At 37.4% G+C, this 25,830-nt stretch overlaps 1 protein-coding gene across 1 annotated transcript; it reads left to right on the top strand.

The window, feature by feature from the left end:
• The first annotated feature begins 417 nt into the window (after positions 1 to 417).
• Positions 418 to 23,326, top strand: LOC131402667 (5'-3' exoribonuclease 2-like). Its single transcript, XM_058537276.1, is given in 18 exon segments — positions 418 to 440; positions 1,145 to 1,256; positions 3,210 to 3,321; positions 5,057 to 5,115; positions 5,192 to 5,281; positions 6,058 to 6,128; positions 6,238 to 6,290; positions 6,769 to 6,926; positions 8,156 to 8,230; positions 8,317 to 8,450; positions 8,548 to 8,605; positions 8,689 to 8,796; positions 12,898 to 12,942; positions 14,388 to 14,519; positions 19,065 to 19,183; positions 21,473 to 21,608; positions 23,123 to 23,219; positions 23,322 to 23,326. Coding segments are annotated over 18 exon segments (1,587 nt in total).
• Positions 23,327 to 25,830: the final 2,504 nt, after the last annotated feature.

Below are 25,830 nucleotides of genomic sequence, written 5' to 3'. Positions count from 1 at the left end.
AAAGGTAATGTTTATCACAAAAGTATAATTGAGTGCCTCCAGAAGTGAGTAAGGCACAGTCCTTACCTCTTGAAGAATGCACAGTGTAGCTGGGTTAGAATGACAAATTAATTATAAAACCATGGAAGTGCTACAAGTGAATAAGCAAAATTCTGTGGAAATGCAGAAGGAAGAGCAGTTCATTTCTTAGGAGATGTGTACAAAGCGTTATAAAATGAACGACATTTGATCTGAGTCTGACCCTGGAAAATTACTGAGATTTCAGGAAGTGGGTGTTGAGAGAGAGGAAGCAGTGTGCAAAGACATTGAGAGATGAGAGCGTTTTCCAGGAACTTAGACGAGATGGGCTGGACCTGAACAATATCGTGGTGGGACAGGAGACTAGGGTGGGTCCAGGCTCATTGGTTTACACCCGCTATGGGAATCACTGGGAGAATCAGGCAAGATTAAGATGCAGCCACATTTGTATTTTAGAAAAAAAAACTCTGGCAGCATAGAGGGCAGGCTGGAGACAGGAGAGTCTAGAGGCGGGCAGTCCATACGAAGACTGTTCCAGTCTTGTAGGTGAGAGATGATGCCCTGATGCTGTTAGCGTTTTTCATGTTAAATTGACAGGACTTATTGGAATGGGTGGTAAGGGAAAAGAATTCTAAGGTGACTCCCCTGGTCTCTCGCTTGGACAACTGAATGATTTGGAAATTTGATAACTATCCCCCACATAGAGAAGATTAACTTGTGTTGGAAGCTGTCTCCTTTCTACAAATGAAATATCTACTTCAGTTTGCTTTAAGGAATAAGATAACTTATAATTTAAAGATTGCTTAAAGTGTTTTATTTCCAATTCAGAAATGAAACACAGGTATTTACTGAGCCTAGGTTATATCAATTTCAGACTTGAACAATCAAACTACTATTAATTATCATTTCCTCATAGCCAAAATAATGCAATGGTGTAAAGATTCCTGTTGATGCCAGTAAACCTAATCCAAATGACGTGGAGTTTGGTAATCTGTATTTGGATATGAATGGAATCATCCATCCCTGTACTCATCCTGAAGACAAGTACGTAACCTGTTTTTGTGACTGACATCACCAGTTACAGAGGAGTACTATATTATATTACATTCTTTGCTTATCATTATAGACCGGCACCAAAAAACGAAGATGAAATGATGGTTGCAATTTTTGAATACATTGACAGACTTTTCAATATAGTAAGACCAAGATGACTTCTCTACATGGCAATAGATGGAGTGGTAAGTGCTAAAATAATTAACTTAGAGTCTTCCGTTTTTGTTTTTGCTGTGTTCCCAGTGTCTAGAATGAAAGTCAGCTAAATAAAGAAAAATATTGAGTGTGGTAAATTTGAGAAAGCAAACCTCATCCTTCAGTCATGCATTCAAACACTTTTTATGCCTGTTTTGTACCAAGTACTGTGAAATGCTGGGGATGTTGGTGACTGCCCTTGCTTTTGAAGGGCTTACCAGTAAAGGGACAGAGACTTAGATAAATGAGTGAAGTTAGTTATTTATGGGCTTTATAGGCACTAGATAACACATGCAGCATGTTGAGGGAAGAAGGTATCAGTGCTACTAAGAGAGTTGGAAGATAGAGAGGAGGTGACTTTTGTCCCATTTCTTGAAGGATAAAGAATAATTGGAGATTGGTGGGCAGTGGAAGGGGATGGATGGGACAGATATGGGGAGGGAGGACCTTATGGACTTCTCAAATGTGGCAGGTAAACACACTCTCCATGCCTATGATCACACTAACATATTTGGGCAACTGTAGGAGTTTTAGATTGGAAAGGAAAGTAGAGTGATGACTTGAAGAAGGCCTTACCTGCCACACTCAGGAGTTTGGATTTTATCCTATAGGCTGTGATTAGTCATCACAGGACCTTAAGAGGGGAATAACTTACTGACCTATGATAATAATATCAAGTAGTTTAGGTTATAATTGGTTAGCAAACTATATACCAGGGTTCAAGGAAAATTAAGGTAAATAATAAGCCTAAATTTATTTATCCATATGCAAATAGATTCTCTTTATGTTTTAGATTTAGCAATTGTAGTAGCTAATGGAATGATTTTGAAAATCCAGAAAACTTTGGGTCCAAGAAGATTAACTTTTCTGTGAGGTTCTCTTTACTCAAAGAAAAATCTTAGCTACCTGATAACTTGTTAAGTTGTAGTTAAAGTGGAGTAAAGAATAAAGGGAACAGGAATATGTCTTATTTGGAGCATATTCCAATTCACATTAGCTAAGTTTCTTGAAGAAAATTTTTAACTTTACTGCAGTATGCCCTTACTGCTAGATCAAGTATAAAATATGTACATATTTGTGTGCGTTGTGTACGTGCTCATGTCTGTAACATGTTTTTTTCTTAAAATATAAATGTAGATCATAGAACTTGGTGCTTGAAAGAATTAGATTAGGTGGTCTCATTTTACAGAAAAGGGAACTGTTTAAAAGAGAATATAAAAGAACTTATTTTTTGTAGACAGGATACTTTAGAGTCCCTTCCAACCCCAAAACTCAGTTCAGTAACTTCAGAACCTTACAGTCCAGTTCACTTCATTTAGGTTTATCCAGTGATTTAAATTTCACTTGGTTAGAATGATTTAAAAGTACTTTTGGTAAAAACCTTGTTCCCTGTCTCCTGCTGTGCTTGTAGAGACAGAGTGGTGATTATGAAGCTTATTGTGGGAAGTACAAAATGGAAGTGCCTTGGGGTCCTACAGATCAAGTAGTTTTCTTTTGCTTTTATAGGGCATTGTGGATCTCATTTGGAGACCGTCCTTCCTCTTAGGCAAGGACAGAAGGAAGCTCTTCCTGATCCTGGTTCTGTAGTCATTGTCTGCTGGCTGAGTCTTTGAGTCAAGTGAGCTTTCTTCTTGGGTGCTTTGAAGCACCATAACCCAGTGGAATTGGCATTAGGTCATGGGGCCTGCACTGTTAAGTGCTGTGGCTTCATAGGATGTTTGTCCATTTGATATGTCACTCACTGAGCTCAGCTTTTAGGTTCTTGGTCCAAATTTAAGTCCTCAGGATCTCCTGTCTGTCGTGAAAGGATTATTAGACATATTACTTACCTTTTCCATTTTAGTGTACTAGTTTTATAAAAACAACTGATTCAAAATAATGTGCAGATTTAGTTGCAAATATTTTGAATAATATTATGTGAATGTGAAATACATGTTTTTCAGGAACCACGTGCTAAAATGAACCAGCAGCGTTCGAGGAGGTTCAGAGCATCAAAGGAAGGAATGGAAGCAGCAGTAGAGAAGCAGCGAGTCAGGGAAGAAATACTGGCAAAAGGTAAAGAAAATGAGTCTTGAAGGTGGACTTTTTATAAGATGTATGCAGAAGGGGGAGGGGCGGCAACTTTTTCTTTCAAATAGATAAGGTTTTAATTTACTTAGAATCCCAGAATATGCAAGGAAAATTTATGTTCACTGTTGAGGAAAAGTTGTTAATGGAATTCTTCACTATTTGTTTCCAAACTCTGTAGTAAAAGAGAAACTTGGGAATACAAGGAGGGAATTCTGGTAGGGAGAGCAGATTGTCAGTCCCTCTCAGGACAAGTGCAGCTCTTCTGCTAACTTTTCTATATCTGTAAAACAAATATTTTAAGTGCTTCTTACTTCTTTTTTTCTAATGGGGGCTATTAGAAAGCTAGCATTCTGTAAACATTTTCCTCAAATCAGTCTTGGTAGCGTGCCTATTGCTTCCTCTTAGAACTCAGAGGTCTACATGAGGAGGCCTGGGATGATGTGATCCATATTCCAGGCTTTCACCAAGTCACACACACTGTCAGTCTAGATTGATGTAGCAGGAACCGAGGCAGTGAGGTACCCAGGGTTCTCTCAATTTTGAGGAGGGGAGGGGTGGGATGTGGCCATTTTTGCAATTCTTCAAAGCCTTGAAATTCCTGATGGGTACATAGGTAGGAGTTGGCTAAAGCTCAGAGAGGAGAAAGGTCAAGAGGTCTTCATGCCCACTCTGACTGGTTCTTTCCCAAGACACCTGTGTGTGAGATGGGGTGTGGTTGTAGCAGAGTGGTTTGTTTGGTGTTTTGTTACATAGGGCAATATGATAGACCCGGAAAGCCACAGTTTATTGGCTCAGGATATTACACTTGGAAGTTGAAAAAGGATACCATAGTGTAGTCAGGTCAAGCCTGCAATTATGATACATTCTATGTTATTTTAATTTGCTAGAAGTATGCGAGTATATAGTTACTTTTAGCTGTAGCTTATACTAATACTCTAAAACCTGTTTGTATCTATAACAGATTGTCTTTGATTTTAAAGATGTCTTCTTTCTTGAACATGTTATGAAATATGTTTGTGTCTTGAGAAAAAGCTAATCAGTGATACAGAGGGAAAAATAGGATTTTTGTATCCCTCTAGCTGATATTTTTATTTCTTATCATTTATTTCTTATCATAAGCTGTGATAAATTCAGCATTTTAATTTGTTTTTTTTTTTTTTTATAATTTTTATTTATTTATTTTTCCCCCCAAAGCCCCAGTGTATAGTTGTACGTCATAGATGCACATCCTTCTAGTTGCTGTACATGGGACGCAGCCTCAGCATGGCCGGAGAAGCGGTGCCTCGGTGCGCGCCCGGGATCCGAACCCAGGCCGCCAGTAGCGGAGCGCGCGCACGTAACGGCTAAGCCACGAGGCTGGCCCTAATTTTGTTTTTCTAAGGCACCTTTATTTTAAGAACTGGTATCAAATTAGAACCCCTAACCCGTGTGTGTATTCTGCTGCAGAGGGCCTTAGGAAGAACATCATAATTTTTATATTTTTATATAACAATATAGTATCTTTTGTGTACTATATATTGTTTGACACTTCTGTTAAAGCTTTATTTAAATTTGAGGAGAGGAATCTTATTTTCTTCCCAGAAAGGGGAACATTGTTCCTCAAGTGACAATACTTCTCATTTTTTTGTATTTGAACTTACTGTTTTTGTTGTTTGGGCTTAATATTGTGTAGTTTACCTCACTTTTTATGGCGATAACAAAACATTGCCTTTTTCTCTAGGTGGCTTTCTTCCTCCAGAAGAAATAAAAGAAAGATTTGACAGCAACTGTATTACACCAGTAAGTAGTCTCAGACTTTGCTGGCTATTGCGAACTCTTAAATGATAGCTTAATTTATTTCCTTCTATCATTTTAGGGAACCGAGTTCATGGACCATCTTGCTAAATGCCTTCGCTATTACATAGCTGATCGTTTAAATAATGATCCTGGGTGGAAAATTTTGACAGTAAGTTTCACATTTTGGTACTTCAAAAAGATGAAGGTGATATTTGAGTCTATACTTTGATATGACTGATAGTATTTTTTTCTTTTTTCCCCCCTGTGAAATCCTAGTTGACTGTCAGAGGAAAGGAGAGGCTGCCAGGGTTATTAGAAATGGGATGTCTTGCATGATCCAGTTTTAGACAGTCGAATTTTCTCTCAATGCCAATTTTTTGTCCTCGTACCGTCACTATGAAGCCATAAAATGGTACTCATGGTTTAAAAAATATCTATTTATGTATGAAAGTAATTTTTAAATGAAAATTTCTATTTGAAATCAAAATATAGCAAAATTAAAGTCGTGGGTCTGCCTTTAAAGAATCACTGTGTTCTCCTAAGTATTTACGTAAAATTTAAACAAACTGTTGTGTGATTTTAGGGCATAAGCCTATTTCCCTGTTATTAGGTGTGGGAAATTGTGTTTACTGGGTGTCTTTTATTGATTGCTCCCAGGGTTTGTGTGCTTCAGTGCTGTGTCCTTAGGTGGCAGTGAGAATGGTGGAGACTTGTGACTGGTCGGTTTTGCTAATGGCTAAGTTTAACCCAGACATTTGATTTTCTATTCCATGTGGTAAGTAAATAGTTTTGGTGTTTAATACACACACACCTTATTAAGAAAAATTTCCAATTAATAACATCTTAATAGAATTATCCCAGTTTATTTTAAGATACTCAGTTCTGTTGATTTTTGTCCTAGAAAATTGGAGATGAGCTGAAAGTGTTAAAAACTGTCTTTTATAGGTTATTTTATCTGATGCTAGTGCTCCTGGTGAAGGAGAACATAAAATTATAGATTACATTAGAAGACAAAGAGGAAAAAATCACTTATGAATATCTGATTGACAAGCCATTATATAGAAAATGGTAAAATGTGATATTCCTCTGGTATAAATATAATAAATATATGTTTTCTCCTCCTTTAGCTCAGCCTAACCATGACCCAAACACTCATCATTGCTTATGTGGAGCAGATGGTAAGTTTCTTCTTTGGAATTTGAGTCTCTTGGATTAAACCGTAGCAAGTTGATGAGTTGGTGTATAGTAATGAATTATTCATGATTGCCTGGAAATTCTAAAGTGCCTTGCTGATTTTATGTTTGAGAGGAAATTAGTACTGAGTTATTTAATCTGTGATTAATGTTTACCTATCTTTAATTTTTTTCTTACATTTTTCTACCTTTTAATATGGCTGCACATACCTTTAAAATGGACGAGTGTTGACTCCTGAGTGGTAGTCTACACTCTAGGCCCATGTATCTGGGGGACATCTTGTTGACTGAGAACTACTAGGAAGTTTTAGGCATTTTGACTTTGCTGCCTCTGTTTGTGTGCTCCTTTGGGCTTTTCTTTGTGTTGGTGTCTTGTGTTATGGTAATGTCTTATGTCTTTGGTTATGGTAAGGATCTTCTGAAAGTGCTCACTGTTCAGTGTTTTGTCATTGTTGATTGATAGCTGATCTCATTATGCTCGGCCTTGCTACATATGAACCCAACTTTACCATTATTAGAGAAGAATTCAAACCAAACAAACCCAAGCCATGTGCTCTTTGTAATCAGTTTGGACATGAAGTTAAGGACTGTGAAGGTTTGCCAAGAGAAAAGAAGGGAAAGGTAAGAAATTTGAGATGGTAGTTGCCTCATTTTTAAAAATTTTATTTTATTTTTTTTGTGATAAAATATATATAATACAAAATATACCATTTTAACTATTTTTAAGTGTATAATTGAACAGCATTAAATATATTCAGGTTGCTTCATTTTTAAAATAAAGAGAAGACTATTTTTGATTAGATTTTTTACCTACTTACTCTGTTCCCTCTCATAGAAATGTGTCTTTGAAAACTCTTTAAAGACACATTCAAAAGCATGCGTGTACTCATTCTTTCTACTCTCCACTTTTTCTAACATAGCTTGTAAGTATACGAGGCTTAAGTCTCATAGGTAATAATGTCCATGGCACATGATTTGTTTGTACAAGTAATGTTTCAAATGGTTATTCTTAAAAGGAACTACAAATCAAATATATTAAACTTGTTGATACTTTAAACTTGTTGATACTTTTAAGTTACTCCTAGTTTCTGCATATTTTGGGTTCACTTGATTATATCCAGTCTCTAAAGAGGTTTCTATCTGTTTTAAGAATATAGTACCTCTTTAAAAGACATAGTGAGTGAAAAAAGCAGGTAAGAAATATACTGTACGCTCACAGAGAAGGGTCTAGAGGCATACACATCAAAATACTGGTTGGCTATCCATCAGAGATTGGCAAACTCCAGCCCTCTAGATTTGGCCTATGAGCTAAGAATGGTTTTTACTTTATTTTTTATTTTTTATTTTTAAAGGAAGCTTAGCCGTGAGCTAACATCTGTGCCAGTCTTCCTCTATGTTATATGTGGGTTGCCGCCACAGCACGGCTGACTAGTGGTGTAGGTCTACGCCTAGGATCCGAACCTGCGAACCCTGGCCGCTAAAGCAGAGCATGCCAAACTTAAGCACTATGCAGGGGGCCGGCCCTGGTTTTTATATTTTTAAAAGGTTGTAAAAACAAAATAAAACATGAAAGAATATGCAACTGAGACCCTGTGTGTCCCGCACAGGCTAAAATATCTATATTTACTATCTGGCCCTTTGCAAAAAACATTTGCCGATCCCTGGTCTAGGTATGATTGGGATTATGGGTAATTTTTATTTTTAAAATGGTTTGGTGTGTTCTTTTTTTATTTAGTACTTGTAATATTAAAATGGATCTTGCTTTAAAAAAAGCTATAATGTTCGTTTGGCTGGAAACAAATTACAGGGTTTAGAGTAGACTTGTTTAATCTTTACTCCTTTTGTTGCAGCACGATGAACTTGCAGATAGTCTTCCTTGTGCAGAAGGAGAGTTTATCTTCCTTCGTCTTAATGTTCTTCGTGAGGTATGTGGCAATAATCACTTGAATCAGCCCTCTAAAGCAGAGTGCCATTTCATAGCTTTAATGGCAGCATTCCTTTTTGGTTGTAGTATTTGGAAAGAGAGCTCACCATGGCCAGCCTACCGTTCACATTTGATGTCGAGAGGAGCACTGATGACTGGGTCTTCATGTGCTTCTTTGTGGGAAATGACTTCCTTCCTCACCTGCCGTCGTTAGAGATTCGGTATGTGTGTTTGTGTGGGTTTTTAAACTACTGTTGTAGCCTTCTTGCTTACAGTGCGTACTGGTCCTAATACATAATGTTTGTTTCCTGGTGGCAGGGAAGGTGCAATTGACCGTTTGGTTAACATATACAAAAATGTGGTTCACAAAACTGGGGTGAGTTCATTCTTGAATAATTTCAAAACAGAAGTATTTGCTTTTATAAGAAGATCATTTTACATGTATTTCATCACTTACAGGGTTACCTTACAGAAAGTGGTTATGTCAGTCTGCAAAGAGTACAGATGATCATGTTAGCAGTTGGTGAAGTTGAGGATAGCATTTTTAAAAAGAGAAAGGATGATGAGGTAAAATGTTTCTATTGCAGTAGCTAAATTGCTCCTGTCTCTAATATGCTGTGATGATCCTGTGATTGTACTTTTAACCTCTTTGAGTGCGTTGTTATAGTGTATCAAACGCCAATGTAATCATGAGTGGCCAGTGCTTTGATTATTTTATAAAGGCTGTGATGCTTGCTGTGTGGAACTGTGTATTGCACACTGTGTGAATTGCACTGTAATTTTTTTCTCTCTTCATAATCCTGATTAAGATAAAAATCCAAACACGTGTCTGATCAACGGGATGTGAAATGAGGGTTCCAAGACTGGAAGGATGCTTGGAATGAGCTAGTGGATGCCATGTTTTAGAGGAAATGTTGATGCTGTGGAAGTCAGGTGAAGACCTAGGAACTCTGTACTCTGGTAGTGGAGTGTAGGGGCCTCTGGGTTAGATAGCATCAGTCTAGGCAGAGGGTTGCAGCTCTGAATAAGCAATTAAACATAAAAGAAAGAAATAAAATAATAAAGCACTTGGAAATTGATGACATATGATGGAGTGAGTGCTTAGGTGAGAAGTCCAGTCTGGCTTAGGCAGTTGGGAGTGTGGTTGGGCCGTTCATGAGACAGCAAGCAGTGGGGGTAGAGAAGGTTGGGGTGAGGACAAGGTAGAAATTGAGGTTCATTTTGGAGATACTGAGTTGGAGGGGTCACAGGACACCTGAGAGGAGGAAAGTCCGTGAAGCAGTTAGATGGATATGTGTAAAGCTCAGGGCAGAAGTCTTTTGGAAGGAGATTTCAGAACATTAGCAGAATACTTCACGTCATGAGTGTGAAGTTGAAATCCCTGGAGCTTTTTATGGAGTTCAAGTGCCTCCAACAGAAACCTTAAGAAGCATGGATGTTAAGGAGAAAGGGGAGTCAGTTCTAGAGAGGTGGGAGGAAATCCCTGAAGAGATGAGAAGCCACTGGTGCTGCCGGAGGCGTCAGAGTGAGATAGGCCCCTAGTCCATGGCCAGGGGTTCAGAGGTCCTGAAGAGTTAGTGGGGTGGAGGGGCAGTAGCCTGGAGGCAGAGTAGGTTGCAAGGTGATTGTGAAAGAGTGGCAAGGGAGGCAAGCAGTGGGTAAAATGAGCAGATAGTAGCTTTTTAGAAAGAGAGTGAAGGAAATCCTTTTAGAAACTGATTTTATAAAAAGTCATATGGCTATTTTGAGCAAATAGCAACATAATAATATTGCTACATTGCTTCATTATCTCCTAACAGATTAAAACATGTCATTGCATCTGACAAGATTTAATATTTTCTTCAGCTTTGTATGCTATAGCTAGTGATCTCTTTTTTAGAACCTTGGGTACCATTTTATATACCAGTGTGAGTAGACTGTAAGTGTTCTTTTTAAAGCCTTTGGTACTTGGTAATGTTCTGAGATGGCAAGAATTTTTCACATGTAAAATTTAAATAGCATAAGTGACTTTGTCTAGGATATCAAATGTCTATCAGGACAGCCATTTTTAACTAAGCCTTCAACAATTATGGTGGCTCCACCTGACCTGCTGCCATTTATGCTTAAGAAAAAACTACACAGACGGTGTAGTACTTGGTGTAAAAGCCTCACGTTACAACAGTCCTTTTATGTGGTTTTAGGTTACTCTGTACTATTAAGTATTGGTGATATTTGCCATTAGACTGGGATGTATGGGATTTGATAGATACCAGAGTGCTTCAGATTTGAGTAATAAAGTTTCCAGCTGGCCTGGCAGAGAGGGCATTAAAGCTTTGGATCGTTTTTGGTATCCCTGACATCATATGATGTTTGTCAGCATAGTTGGACGTCGGGGAAATTTATGAACCCTCAGAAATTCAATATAATAGTATCTAGGTGTGTGTATTTTCCCAGGAAGTGTGTCTCCGGCTTTTGACAGACTTCCAAAGAAGTTCATAGCACACAAAAATTAAAGATCAGTAAAGTCCAACCAGGTGTGCCTATTTTGCTTATGTGTAACTACCACCCTTAGAAATAGGTATTTAACTGACCAGCAGAATACATGATAAAAGAAGAATACATCAATATTTATTATTAAAGTTGAGCAGTTAGGTCAGAAATATGATGCTTTTTATGTTATGAGCTTTGATGTTTGCCTTTTGTCTTGCAAATCTTCTTTATTTATTCAGCATATATTTATTAAGTGTTTCCCGTGTGCCAAATAGTATTCTGAGTGTTACTGATACAACAAAAAACAAAAGAAAAAAGCAGACAAAAATTCCTGACCTCATAGAGCTGATATTCTTCCGCGGGAGATGGACAGTAAACACAAAAACTAAGTAAAGTGTGTAATGTGTTAGAGAGTGATAAGTGCTGTGAAGAAAAAAGCAGATGAGGAAATATCTGGGAAGGTGGACATGAGGACATTGCAGTTCTAGAAAAGATGACTAGAGAAGGCCTCACTGACAGATGACTTTGACGGATATGAGGGAGTAATCATGCAGGTGTTTGCAGGAAGAGCATTTCAGACAGAAGGAATAGCCAGTGCAAAGGCTCTAGGGCAGGAGCTTACCCAGGATGTTCAGGGAACAGCAAGGAGCCAGTGTGGCAGGCACAGAGGAAGCAGAGGGAAAGTAGTAGGGGTAGGAGAGGAGGTCAGAAAGATGGTGGAGGGCCAGATCTGGTAGGACCCTATAGGTCATTATAAGAACTTTAGCTTTCACTCTGCATCAGTGGAGGGCTTTGAGTATAAAAGTGACAAGATCTGACACATATTATAAAAGGATCACTCTAGCTGCCCTGTTGAGACTAACTGTATGGAGGCAAAGATAGAAACAGTGAGCCCAATTAGACTCTTTTGCCATAATCCAAGGGAGCCAACATGGTGGCAGTGGAGATTGATAAGAGGTAATTGGATTCTGAACATGTTTTGAAGGTAAAACTAGTGGATTTGGCTGGTGAATTAAATGCTAGGGGTGAGAGAAGGAAAGCTATTAAGAATGACTCCAAAGCATTTTGTCTGAGCAATTGAAAAATGGTCTGAGCTACTGTGATAAAGAAGACTGGGAGGTACAAAGCTAGGGGTGGGGATGCCATTTGGGGCATGTGAAGTTTGTACACCCAAGTGGAGATGTTGAGTGGGGAGAGGTCCTGACTGGGGAGTCATCAGCACGTAGATGGTGTTTAAAGCCGTGAGACTGGATGATCACTCCCATGAGAGTGAGAGTCCAAGTACTGGGTGAAGAGGAACGCCAATATTAAGGTGTTGGGGAAGTTGAGGAGTGAAGGCATTCAGCAAGAGTGAAAGAGGAGAACCAGGTGAGTGTAGTGTCCTGGAAGCCAAGTGAAGAGCACGGATCAAGAAGGAAGAGTCACGGTCAGATACGGACTGAAAACTGAGTAATGGATTTCACAGTCTGTGGGTCATTGGTGACCTAGATAAGTTTAAAGATGGGGCAAAAGCTTGATTAAAGAAATTGGTGGTTTTGCTGTCTTAGGAGGTTTTAAGGTCGTCAGTCACCATGTGTCCAGCATTCAGCCCCTCTCCTGGCAGAAAGCACAAAGTTCAGATCTCAATAGGGTGTTATATTGCAGGTGGCAGTACTGACTTGGAAGTGATGGAAGTGCAGCTGCTGGTAGAATGACAGTCAGTACAGGACCTGCTGGCCCCTGTTTCAGTCCACAGCAGCAGCCCTGGCCACCGTAGCTGTCGTCTCAGTGCCTTGATGCTCACAGAAACTTGGGCGTGGGAGGAATGCTTTCTGGGGTAAAGGAGGCCTTTGAGTGGCCCAAAGTAAGTGGGGAGTTACTTATTTGTATCTTCTCTGTATTGGTGGGCTACTTGCTTCAGGGTAAAACAGAGGGTCTTTGTTATGACTCTTGCATTCTTTCCTGAAATGATATCAAAAAATATCTGAAAAAAATTAAGAGGCATAATTAAATTGTATCTAAACTCAATTTAGAATGCTCTCTGTCTATCTAAAGTTCTGATAAGCAACACTTTGAACATATAGTCCATTGCCTAGTTTAATTAGTTACGTTTCTGGGGTCTTCCTTTAAAACTTTGTCTCCCAAATCATTCCTGGTAATGTTTAACTCTTACATTTTTGTGTAATTATTTGACAGAATATGTGGATTTTATACTTTTAGGACAGTTTTAGAAGACGACAGAAAGAAAAGAGAAAGAGAATGAAGGTGAGTTTTAATTAATTTCATCAGATTGGCAATAACATACATTTACAATTTGGGAGGAAGATAGCTTTTTATTCCTTATCCAGTAGTTTGTTAGGGACATAATGTCTACCCAGCTGCCTCTTACCTGGAGAAAGAATGCTGGTGTCAGTTTTAAAGAAGTCCTTTCTAAGCTCTAGAGTCTGAGGGGATACACTTGATGGGCCAGAGGGGCCGGGTAGCACTTAGCTATTTGAATTTTTTCCGGTAATTGGGTATTGTTTTTGTAATAAAAATAGTTAGGTCTTTGTATCTTCTTGAAAGTTACTACACTCTGTCTATATCCTTGTCAGGTTACTCTTCCTAGAACACAACACTCGAAACTTTGTTGCTTCTCTGCTCAGAAATTACCAGTGACTCCTTAGTTCCCGCAGAATCCAGTTCTGTCTTAGTCTGGCGTGCAGAGCATACTATGATCTGGTCAAGTTCTCACCCTGCTTTCCCCAGTTGTCTTCTAAATATCCCAAGTCCCTCCTGACTCAGAGCATTGCCTTTGTTTGGTCCCTCTCAATGGGTTTCTGACTTCACGGCTCCCTCCCATCTTACATTTTCCACGAGGCCTCCCTATTGCTTCCGCTTGTAATCCAGGTTGAGCAGTCCTTCCTTTTAACTCGAGTGCTTCTCGCTTGTGATATTTGTTTGCTTAGTTAATTGCATAACACTTTATAGTCACTTAACTTCTTAAGTTTTTGTTTTTCTTGTCTTCCTTACTGGATTTTAAACAAATGGAGTTTGGGGACTACCTTTTATTATTATATTTCATTAGAATCGAGCAATTTCAGGAACCTGTAAGGGAGAAAAGTAGAGTTATTGATTGTTGCAGGTAGGTTCAGAACCACTCAGATAGGGAAGGGCGTGTTTGATGTCTACCTCATATATTATTATTTTCTTTCAGTCAGTGTCTGTTTAAAAAATATCTTTTATCAGTCAGCCATGACTGTCACCTACTGTAGCTATAATCATAGCTCTAACTAATTGAAAACAAAGAGTTAAATTCCATCAAGGTGAAGGATAAATAGAAGTTGTATTTCCTAAGTATAAATCAAACTCTTGGCTTATTTTTTTACCTTAATAGTTATCTTTATTTGCCTAAATTGTGTCTTGAATGCATTTTGAAATTGTAAGTGAACATAAGGGAATAACCTAATGAGATTTGAATAGCTTCTATGTATCAGAAAAGTGTATTATATGTACGTTTATAGCAGAATTATTAAATATTACAGACTGTTGTTTACAGGGTAAGTTACCATCAAATCAAACTGTAGACAACCCTGTAATGTTAACGGAAATCCATTTCATCTTTAAAGAGCTTACAGCAGGGACTCTTTTCCATTGCCTTCATTTCTTCCTGTCATCTAACTGTGTTGTGATTTAATTTTAATTTCTACATTCATTTCCATTTATGTTAGAGAGATCAACCAGCTTTCACTGCTGGTGGAATATTAACCCCTCATGCCTTGGGTTCAAGAAATTCACCAGGTTCTCAAGTAGCCAGTAATCCGAGACAAGCAGCCTATGAAATGAGGATGCAGAATAATTCTGTAAGTAACTTATTTTTATGTAGCATTGAAGAGTGGTGACTTTCAGATGTCTCTTACAGTTGTGTGTGAATTTTATCACTTAGCCTGGAGTTGTTTTGTTTTATAGTTTTTCTCAATTTCTTTTGCCTTGAGATATCTTTAACTCTGTTAAATCCTTATTAATATGAAAATATCTAAATGATGTGAAAGAAAAGAACGTACATGTAAATGTGGATAGCTAAGTGGCTGCAGTGTTTCTCTAATGCAGTCGGGCCACAGTGCTTCCTGCTTCCCCAAAGGTACTGGGTGGTGATGGTGCCAGAAGCATGACAGGACATCCAAATGTCTCATAGCTAGAGCAAGAGAAGAGGGTGGTTTTGCTGCCGTATTTCCCCTTTCCTCCCAGGGATCAGTTATGGGCATTTTGCAGGATAGTATTCCTCAGTTTGTCAAATACAGGTACTCCTCACTGCCTAAACTCTCACTCTCCAACTCAGACGTGGAATATATCTGAATACATATTTTAAGGTAGCTCTCATTATCCACATTTTTTTTAGAGCTCTTTTTTTGTTGCTGGGAAAGATTTGCCCTGAGCTAACATCTGTTGCCAGTCTTCCTCTTTTTTTCCCCCTCCTCAAAGCCCTAGTACCTAGTTGTATATTCTTGTTATAAGTCCTTCTAGTTCTATGTGAGCCGCCACCTCAGCATGGCTACTGTCAGACAAGTGGTGTGGTTCTGCGTCCGGGAACCGAACCTGGGCTGCCAAAGCAGAGCGCGCCAAACTTTTTTGTGAGGGAGATCAGCCCTGAGCTAACATCCGTGCTAATCCTCCTCTTTTTGCTGAGGAAGACCGGCTCTGAGCTAACGTCTATTGCCAATCCTCCTCCTTTTTTTTTTTCCCCCAAAGCCCTAGTAGATAGTTGTATGTCATAGTTGCACATCCTTCTAGTGGCTGTATGTGGGACGCGGCCTCAGCACGGCCGGACAAGCAGTGCGTCAGTGCGCGCCTGGGATCCGAACCCGGGCCGCTAGTAGCGGAGCGCACGCACTTAACCGCTAAGCCATGGGGCCAGCCCTGAGCGCGCCGACCTTTAACCACTAGGCCATCAGGGCTGGCTCGGTTGCTCCCTATTTATAAACTCAGGAACTGAATGGATTTGCCTCATGGTATTCCTCCTTATTTGAACGTTGTAATCCAGACTGCAGAAGCAAATCGTCTCAGCCAGCAAGGCTATGCTCTGTTCAGTAGCTTCCTGTAATGGCAGCAGACCATGAGCTCAGAGCACCCGGCAGGGCAGCAGCAGGGGTAAGGGAACAGACCGTGAACTAATGTACACAGACAAAAGGTAATCAAAGCTGTTGCTTGTTTCAGGCTAGTAGGCACGAGAGAAAGAGAGAGTGTTGTAGAGGGAGGAAAGATATTATATAAGGTACAGTATCCTATGTAAACTTTTGCTATGATATATCCAAGGAAATTACATAAGTTGGGATATTTAAATTTCATTATTCTAATGGTTATCCTATTGATGCTCAAATCCTTTATCACAAGGCAACCCTATATGTGAAATTTTTGCCATATCATGAGACTGGTTGAATTTATATTCCCATAAATTCACACTTAGAAGTTTTAGGACCTTAGATTTGGAATTTGGAAACAGATTTGCATCTTCTGAGAGAAGCGGCTGGGGTTTCTGTTGTGTTTTGGTTCTGTTTTTCCTTTCTTGTCTTATTCCTCACACCATTAACAGAGTGGGATATGGAGAGTCAGTGAAAGGTTTTGCAATGAGATGCTTGTGTAGAATGGAAAAAGCTGACGTCCATCATTTAAGATTATAGTGACTACCGTCCTCACAGAATGAACTGAGAGTGACTAGTATTGCTAACACCACGTTGATGATAAAATGCTTTTTTCTTAATCTCAGGGAGGCAGGTAGGTTTAAACTTTGCCAGCTATGATTGCTTTGAGAAAGATTCCAATATTCAGGCTCCACAGGATTAGACTATATTGATTAATAATGTCTGCCATGGGAATAGGAATGGGGAGATTGGTGATTAGGTTGCTTATTTGATCCTGTCTTAATTCTCCTTGACACAGTTATTTCTACTGGAATCTTTGCATAGAAGAGTTTTCATCTAGAATGTGTTGAATTTAAGGAAATCATGAAGCCAAATGACCAGTTTATTTAAAGGAAGCCTTTACAGTTATGGATTTTTGCTGTGTTATTTTTTCTGAGCTGTTTGGGTGTGCTGGGCTCCAGTGCTTGACTGGTATCTACTGATGGTCAACATGGTTAATGTTTTATTAGATAGCTTCTGTTTCCTCATAAATATGTTTTTAAATTTTGCATTCTGAAGTGTAGTTTCATTGTATTTGCGACCATTCTCAGTTTAATAAACTTTGATTGCAAAAACAGCTTTTTAAAAAGAAATTTGAATGAATGGGTATGACTCTGGTATGTTTAGGAAAGAATATTTCTGAATACTTTTGTTAGTAGAGATAGAGCAGAAAAGAGCAGCAGATATTTAGCATTAAAGAGCAAACAACTTCTTTTCTTCTTTTTTTCCCTTGAAGGTATATTATTTTTGTTGTCTAAAGATAATTTATATCTTGTTTGTGAATTTGGGAAAGATTGCTTTGTTTACACCTTCTCTGTACTTAGATGATTGACAGGAATATCACTCTCCTAATTTAATCCAAATGGATTAGTGTTGTTTAAAAACTAATAGGGATGACTTCCTGAATGGTTAACCACCATGCACCAGGCAGGCAGCTTTGATGGTTTACAGATATTGTTTCATTTACTCCTTGCTATAACCTGTAAAGAGATAGAACAGTATCATCCCTGCTTGAAGTTGAGGCTGACAGAGGTTAAATAAATTGCCCAAGGCCATACAGCTGTTAAAGGTTGGACTTTGTATTTCAGACTCAGATGTGTCTGACTGAAAATACCCATCTCATCTTACAAGTACAACAGTGCCTTCCTGGATTTATTTTTATTCTTTGTGCGTTTTTTTTTTTTTTTTGGTTTTTTTTGGTGAGGAAGATTGGCCCTAAGCTATCATCTGTTGCCAATCTTCCTCTTTTTGCTTGAGGAAGATTTGCCCTAAGCTAACATCTGTGCCCATCTTCTTCTATTTTGTATATAGATGGCTGCCAACGAGTGTTTTAGGTCTGTGCCCGGGAACTGAACCCGGGCCGCTGAAGCAGAGGGCCCCAAACTTAACCACTAGGCCACAGGGCTGGCCCCTGTTTTCTTTTTTCTTTTCTTTTTTTTTTTTTTGATAGTATTAGCCATACAGTATCATGAATAAAATTGATATTATACATTTATTAAAGGAAAGTGTTGTGAGCTCTATGTGAAATATAGTTTTGCTTTGTTGTAACTTTTCTTGGCCTTTGTTGTGAACTACCTTCATGCTGAGGTTTTAGTTACAGTATCATTAAAATAGGCTCCTGAGTTCTTGATTTAAAAATAATTTACTTGAAATATCTAATATACTGTGAGTAACAGAAGAAAAACTTTACCATGAGAACATTTTCTGCCACTTCGGTTTTTGGTCATTTAACATTAAAGTTGCAGAACATTTTAGTTTTTGTGTGTGTGTGTGTGTGAGAAAGATTGGCTCTGAGCTAACGTCTGTTGTCAATCTTTCTCTTTTTGCTGAGAAAGTTTGGCCCTAAGCTAACATCTATGCCCATCCTCCTCTATTTTGTATGTAGGATGCCGCCACAGCATGACTTGCTGAGTGATGTGTAGGTGTGCGCCCGGGATCTGAACCTGTGAACCCCGGGCCGCTGAAGCGGAGTGTGTGAACTTAACCACTATGCCACCAAGCTGCCCCTAATTTTTTAGTTAAATATTAAAATACTTTAGGGTGCTACTATGTTCGTTGAGTTAGGTACAAAGGGAAGATAATGGTAAATTTAAAGTGGTATCCAAGTCTTTGAAATAATAAAAGCTGCATTTTTCTAAGATGACTAATAGATTTTATTTGTACAATGAATTTTAAAACAACAGGTATAAAATAGTTTAACAGATATCTGGCGGAGTCTCATTAAACTGTTGCTTTCTAGAATGGTTGTACTAGGTTGAACCACTTACATCTAACTTTATTCTCACCAGCATTGAGTATTTTATGTATTAATTTATATACATATATATATATTTTTCCCCTTACAGCTTTGTTAGTTAATTGGTGGAAAGTGATCACAAATTCATAACACGAGGGAACCACCAAAGGAAGAAAATGTTCAAGTCCTATAATTAAAAAAAAAAAATCTATGAAATTAAGTTTTTCTTATTTCTTCTGAAGCAGTTTTTACCTTAATGTTCAAATTCTTTTGAGTTTAAGCGTAGGAGGCTTGGTACTATATTATTCTTTTTTGGAGAGGTAGAGTATGCCAAGATCAGTCTTTATACTTTCTAAATATATTTACCATATCTATGTAATAGCTTAAAAAAAAATGTATTACTGTGGAGCATGGTGGTAACAGTAATTGGATGTAACTTCTTATGTGAAATGAATAATTAAATCCTTCCTCTGTAATGTCATAATTGTCTACAGAGTCCTTCAGTATCTCCTAATACGAGTTTCACTTCTGATGGCTCCCCGTCTCCAATAGGAGGAATTAAGCGAAAAGCAGAAGACAGTGACAGTGAACCTGAACCAGAGGATAACGTCAGGTGAAGCCATATTTTGGTAGCACTTTGTTAGCAAATTGCTGAAATAGATGCCGTCTAATTAATGCTATTTAGCTTAGAGCAGCAGTGCCTTCAGATGCTTGCCTGTGATCTTTTTATCCACCAGTAATTAATGTGGAGGGTTAGGATAGTCAGTAAATTCCAGTGAGATGTGTAAGCTATAGCTGTTAAACCTAAGTATCTAGATTAGTATGCATGCTGGTTTTTGTCCTCCGAGCCACTTTTCCCTCTGAGACCAGGCACTAGATCGGCTAGACATGAGGTGTTTAGCTCTGTGTGATCTGAATGTTACTGTTATGAGATTAAATTTTCAAGCTGCTTAACCCAGAAAGTTCAGTTACATTTGGTTACTTGATATAGTTTGTTTTAATCATCTCAATTGAAAAGTTTCTTCTTTAAAATGAAATATGCAAAAGGCTTTCGGTTAAGAGATAAATATATTTTTAAAAACCACGAACTTGCATATGCACAACTATAGTTCATGACAGAGAAGATTCCCATTAGCTATATACTTAAAATTTATAATAGGAAAATTGGATTCTTTAATTTATACAGAAGTTTGAGATCATTATATAATAAGATTAACAGCTTCTTGTGTGATTAAATCTGGATTTGAACCCTGGGCTCAAGTGCAAAGGGCCAACAACCTCAATAATTGTAACTCATTTAGAATTTTGCAAAATGATTTATTTCAAAGTTAAACATTAGTGGTTCACAGCTCATGCTTCTTTTATAGGACGTGGATGATGTGTTTGTATTTATGATTAGAAACTTCAGAAGTGTGATGTCTGGTTCTGTATTTTCCCAACATCTTTTGATGTCAGATTCAGAGATCTGTGGTGACTTGTGATTGAGCATCTACCTGATCTGAGTTTTTATCCTCTGCTTCTGCAACTCTTGGAGTATATTTTTTGTTTTACCATGTAGCCATCATGATCAATATCAGCTTAATAGTTAACTTGATTTTTTTAGTACTTTATTGTTTAATTTTGGTGCTGAAGATAATCAAAGTAGAATTGCTTCTATCAAGAAATGCTTGGAGTTCTTAGCATTTATTTCATTAGTAGTTTCTGTAAAATAGTGATATTCAACATTATGGATAGAAGATATTTCTCCTAATTGATGTTCTGTAAATCTTTTGCGTGGGGGCAAAGTTAAAATTGGTATGGTGTAGGGGCCGGCACGGTGGCACAGCAGTTAAGTGTGCGCACTCCGCTTCGGCGGCCTGGGGTTCGCAGGTTCAACCTCTTGTCAACCCATGCTGTGGCGGCATCCCCTGTAAAGTAAAGGAAGATGGGCATGGATGTTAGCCTAGGGCCAATCTTCCACAGCAAAAAGGGGGAGGATTGGCATTGGATGTTATCTCAGGGCTGATCGTCCTCAAAAAAAAAGTAAATAAAAAAAATTGATATGGTGTATTCTGAAACATGACTGCAATTAATTAGTAAGATCTGGCACATGGTAGAAAAGAGCCCTTAATGGAGAATCATCCTGACGTTCTTGATCGTTCTTGATTTTTTTTTAGTATTCTTTGGCATCTTTAAATCTTTCAGAGATTGAGAAATGAGTACTTAAAAAAATAAAAAAATATACTTTGAGTGAAAATGTGGTTTTTCACATTGTATTTTCAGTGATTAATGAAAATTTAGTGAATTGATGACCTCCTTCTAAGTTTTACCAGAACGTGTGTGTGTGTGTCCGTGTCCTTCACTTATGCCAACAACGCTTTGCTGAATGAGGGAGAAGGCCCAAGGATAGGGAGAGTAGGTATATACTTAATTTCTGCCTGGCTTCTAGATTATTCTTTTTTAAAAAAGTAATTTAGTTGACTTTCTTTGTGTAATTTAGATATACTTTAACAAACTGAGGAACTTGAACTATATAAAATATCTTCAGTATTTGCATCTTAAAATGTAGTTTTAGAATTGTTCTACAATCAAAAAAACATGTAAAACAGTATGAAAATCTGAGCAAACAAGTGTTGTGTATCTACTTTAATAAATGGTTATTCTCTTTTTTTTTTACTGTAGTTTTGTAATGATCTTTCTAGAATCAGTGTTTGAGTTTTTAACGTTTAACTATCTTTAAGTTGATAATAAATCCTGTGAGTGGACTTTTTAGAAATAATTAAATGAAGCTATGTTAATATTACTGTTTAACTCATTTACATTTTACCTGGATATTAAGTATAAATTGATTTGGATGATAAATTGGTAGCTAGTTACTGAAAGTGTATGAATTCAACATGAACTGGCTTTGCCTGATTTTTAGGCTTTGGGAAGCTGGTTGGAAGCAGCGGTACTACAAGAACAAATTTGACGTTGATGCAGCTGATGACAAATTCCGTCGTAAAGTTGTACAGTCGTACGTTGAAGGGCTCTGCTGGGTTCTTCGATATTATTACCAGGTACAAAATGAATATTTTCCTCTAAATCTCTAGTTAATCATTTTAAGAAAATAGTTATTTCTATAATAGTGTGTGTTGTTGAGCTATATTCTGAAATTGAACCCAGACTCATATTTTCAAGCTTCCTATAAAGAAATTCATTACTTTAAATAAGATTTGTTTGTAAAGCCTTTGAAGCTCCTTAGGTGTTAATATATAAACGAAGCTAATTTTTGTTATGCTAAAGAATTTCAGCATTAAATACTGTGGTTGAGAGTACTTGGTCTTTAAAATTATTAAAGTTTATTGTTTTGTTTAGTTGGAATAAAAAATAACAGAGTAACTAATACACAGTCGCTAAATGACTGAACAAAGGACAAAAGCCTGGAAAATAACTGGTAAGAATTTGAAAGGAATTTGAATGATCCCATTTCCTCCATATAGTGTAGTGATGTTACATGAAGTGCATTCTCATTGGAGTAATCTGTATCTGACTTAAAGCTTTTGATAAATGAGATGTCAGATTGGTGAGCGATTAGGCGGACATATAGGGGATTGTAGCACTGATAATACCTGGTTTCGTGCTTGGGGAGTGAATCAGATTTGATGTGACTTGGGAATAGGTGAAGTTTGTTGGAAAGTAGAAAGTAATTTAATACACTAAGTATCAATTGTAAAATATTCTCATTTCGTGTTTTACTCTGACCCTCAACATTTTTCTCCCCAAAGCTCCCAGTACCTAGTTGTATATCCTAGTTGTAAATCCTTCTGGTTCTTGTATGTGGGACACCGCCTCAGCATGGCTTGATGAGCGATGAGTAGGTCCGAGCCCAGGATTCAAACCGGCGAACCCTGGGCCGCTGAAGTGGAACGTGTGAACTTGACTGCTGTGCCACTGGGTCGGCTCTGACCCTCAGGATTTTAATTCACTAGGCGCAGAGTCAAAACTCATTTCAGGAAGGCTTCTCTTTTCTTTGAGTATAACTTACTGTTTTTTCTTTTTGATTGGTTTACTTAAATATTTTTAAAGTAAAGAGAAAGTTGTCACATGAAAATATAATAGGGAATTGTAAAATGAAACTTTTGGCTCTGTTACTCTCAGTCACTCTTCTAGTGATGTCCCTTACCCACCTGTACACTCAGTGAGTGTCAGCTGCAGTTGTTCTTCATTTTATGTGATGATAGCAGCTCTCGAGTTGGAAAGAAATGTCACCAAACACATTTTAAGGATAAAAATCTTCACCAAATTGTGTTTGTTAGTATAAAGTTTGGTATTAAGTACTGATTATTAAAGATGCTTTGCAGTATTTTTTAAATCAAGGAGCCGTTGATACGCAGTAAAAGTTTAGATTTAATCCAAACATCTTTGAGGACTCATGGAAAAAAATTAATACATGGAATATGTACCAGAAGTCATATGTTTTATCAGTAGAATATTATAGGTTGATAGTTTAATTTTTTTTGGCTTTACCGTGTCCATCATTAACATAGATTTGTTTTTGTTGTTGTTTTCTGTTTGTTTTTACTGATTTTAGGGCTGTGCTTCCTGGAAGTGGTATTATCCATTTCATTATGCACCATTTGCTTCAGACTTTGAAGGTGTTGCAGACATGCCTTCTGATTTTGAGAAGGGTACTAAACTGGTAAGCTTGAGTATTTAGAGCCATAACATTTGTAGAATTTTGGCTTAGATAAAAATTGTGTCTTATCTTAAACTTTTTTTCTTTCTTGCAGTTTAAACGACTGGAACAACTTATGGGAGTTTTTCCAGCTGCAAGTGGTAACTTCCTACCTCCATCGTGGCGGAAGCTCACGCGTGATCCTGTGAGTGTCTTAGTTTTTGAGTGTGTTGATAACTGGATTTTTGTCGTACATTTTGCTAGCACTAGTCACAATTGCTTTTGCATCTTATAGTTACAATAGTGAAGTCCAGAAACAAAGTAAAAGTATTTGGATTCTTCTGTATATTTTTTGCTACTTTTTTTTCCCTGCTTTCCTTGGCCATCAGTACCCTACCCAGTAAATAAAATTGATGTGTGTTTGGGAGAAATTCTTATAACAGTCATTTTGTTCTCAGCATACCTGTAAGTCCTTATTTTTATTGGTTCCAGCCATGTGTGGTGGGTACCAGAGCATGAAGGCTGGTTTACCTGCAGTCACCGCTGCGTGTGTTTTGTGTCCTAGCTAGAAAGAGTGACACCCAGCTGAGAAGTAGGAATTATTAGAGTTAATAAACTCTTCACTGTCTTGGGCCCACAGTCGTCAGTTCTAAAATTCTTTTATAATAAGGCCTTTTTATTTTCATCTTTTAAAATAAAATTGTGAATTTTGTTTTTACTAGGCCCGGGATTAGTGACCTGATATCTTAATAACATTTTTTAAAAGGAATGAAACTTCATTTTCTTATCAGGCCTGATAACTTGAATGAAAGTTGTATCAAATTCTTTATAACAGAAATATGTGACTTTTGTTTTGAATCTTTGCTTTTCTCCCTGATACAGGATTCTAGTATAATTGACTTCTACCCTGAAGATTTTGCTATTGATTTAAATGGGAAGAAATATGCCCGGCAAGGTAAAATTTAGACATTATTCCTTTTTGTTAAAATAATTTTCTTCTTTTGGTAAACTGTAAGCAGACATGATTTATGGGATGAAAGAATTTCTCTAAAAGATAAGTATTTTAAAGATTATATGTGAAATTTTGATATTTGTTCATCTAACCTGGGAGTAGCAATGATTAACAGTAATTTTAATAGTAGCATTTTGATAAACAGTAAATTGAGTTGAAATAGATTAATGATTATATCTTTTGTCTCCTTTGTGATTAATTAATGGGATGTGGGACATGCTCCTTCCATCAGTAGCTCATTGACACCTTGTGAGGTTGCTGAGAGTTGTAGAAACATGAAGTGTCCATGTGGAGATTCACTTATACTCCGTGGAAACTTTTGAAACAAGTATTAGAAATTTAGTTTAAATACTTGGCATTAATCATTACTTAAAGTTTATTTATTATTTACATATCTATTTTCTCATTCCTTCTGTTCACAGTTTTTGTAAGAATGACAATATAAAATTAGTACTAAATTTAAGGTACTGTTGATCACTCACCAAATGTGTGATGATGACTGAATGTAAAACACAGTGGAGAAGTCTCTCACACAGTGAGCCAACGATTATTTCACACCTAAGCCCCTTTCAGCAAATTATTTTAACCTTTTCTTCCACCATATATTTTTCTAGGATAATAAGCAGTTTGGTAAAATCATGTTTGCACTCTTTTTCTTTTATTATTCCCTGTGATGCAGATGACCAGTAAAATGACTCAAAGAGAATTGTGGCGCAAAGGGGGGTAAATAATAATTTATAAATTGAAAATCATTATTTTTTGAGATTTTAGGGTTGACTTTTGGTTATGTAGTAACAGAAATTTCATATTACTTTAATGGAATGATAATGAGAATTGCAGCCTATTGATCGGGGTTGTGTAAGTGTTGTGGTTTGTGGTCATATTTTGTTATATATCAGTGGATTGGGGCCTTAGGTTGTTTTTGAACGTGTTTTGTGGAGGATGTTTTGATTAAACTGGAAGGAGAAGAGACATAGGAGAATGGGAGGCAGTAAAGTAATAGTATAAATACATAAATAAGTAAATATATTTATGTAAGTGTTTGTTAAATAAATCCTCGCCTAGATTTTTTAAATAAATGAGTAAATGTATAAGCGTGCAGCTGACTTGCTGAGTGTGTCAGTGTGGTGTGAATCATCCAGAGGAAAAGGAAGGCGTGCACAACAGTTACAGTGTCTCCACGTCCTTGCCGAGATTTGTTATTTTCTGATTTTTGATAGTAGCCATCCTAATGGGTGTGCAGTGGTGATCACTGTGTTTTTGCTTTCCATTTTCCTAATGATTAGTGATGTTGAACCTTTTTTTCATGTGCTTATTGGCTATTTCTGTCTCTCCTTTATTATGTTGAGGTACTTTCCTTCTATACCCATTTTATTCAGAGTTTTTATCGTAAATGGATGCTGTATCTTGTTAAATGCTTTCTCTGCATCTATTGAGATGATCATGTGATTTTTATTCTTCATTTTATAAATGTGTATTATGTTGATTGATTTGCGAATGTTGAACCATCCCTGCATACCTGGAATCAATCCCACTTGATCACGGTGTATAATCTTTTTAACGTATTGTATGAGATTTGCTAGTATTTTGTTGAGGATTTTTGCATCGATGT

Source organism: Diceros bicornis, unplaced genomic scaffold (assembly GCF_020826845.1).
Source record: "Diceros bicornis minor isolate mBicDic1 unplaced genomic scaffold, mDicBic1.mat.cur scaffold_207_ctg1, whole genome shotgun sequence".
Classification (NCBI taxonomy): Eukaryota; Metazoa; Chordata; class Mammalia; order Perissodactyla; family Rhinocerotidae; genus Diceros; species Diceros bicornis.
The sequence above is the reverse complement of the archived record's forward strand: the minus strand, read 5'-3'. Positions and strand labels throughout refer to the sequence as shown.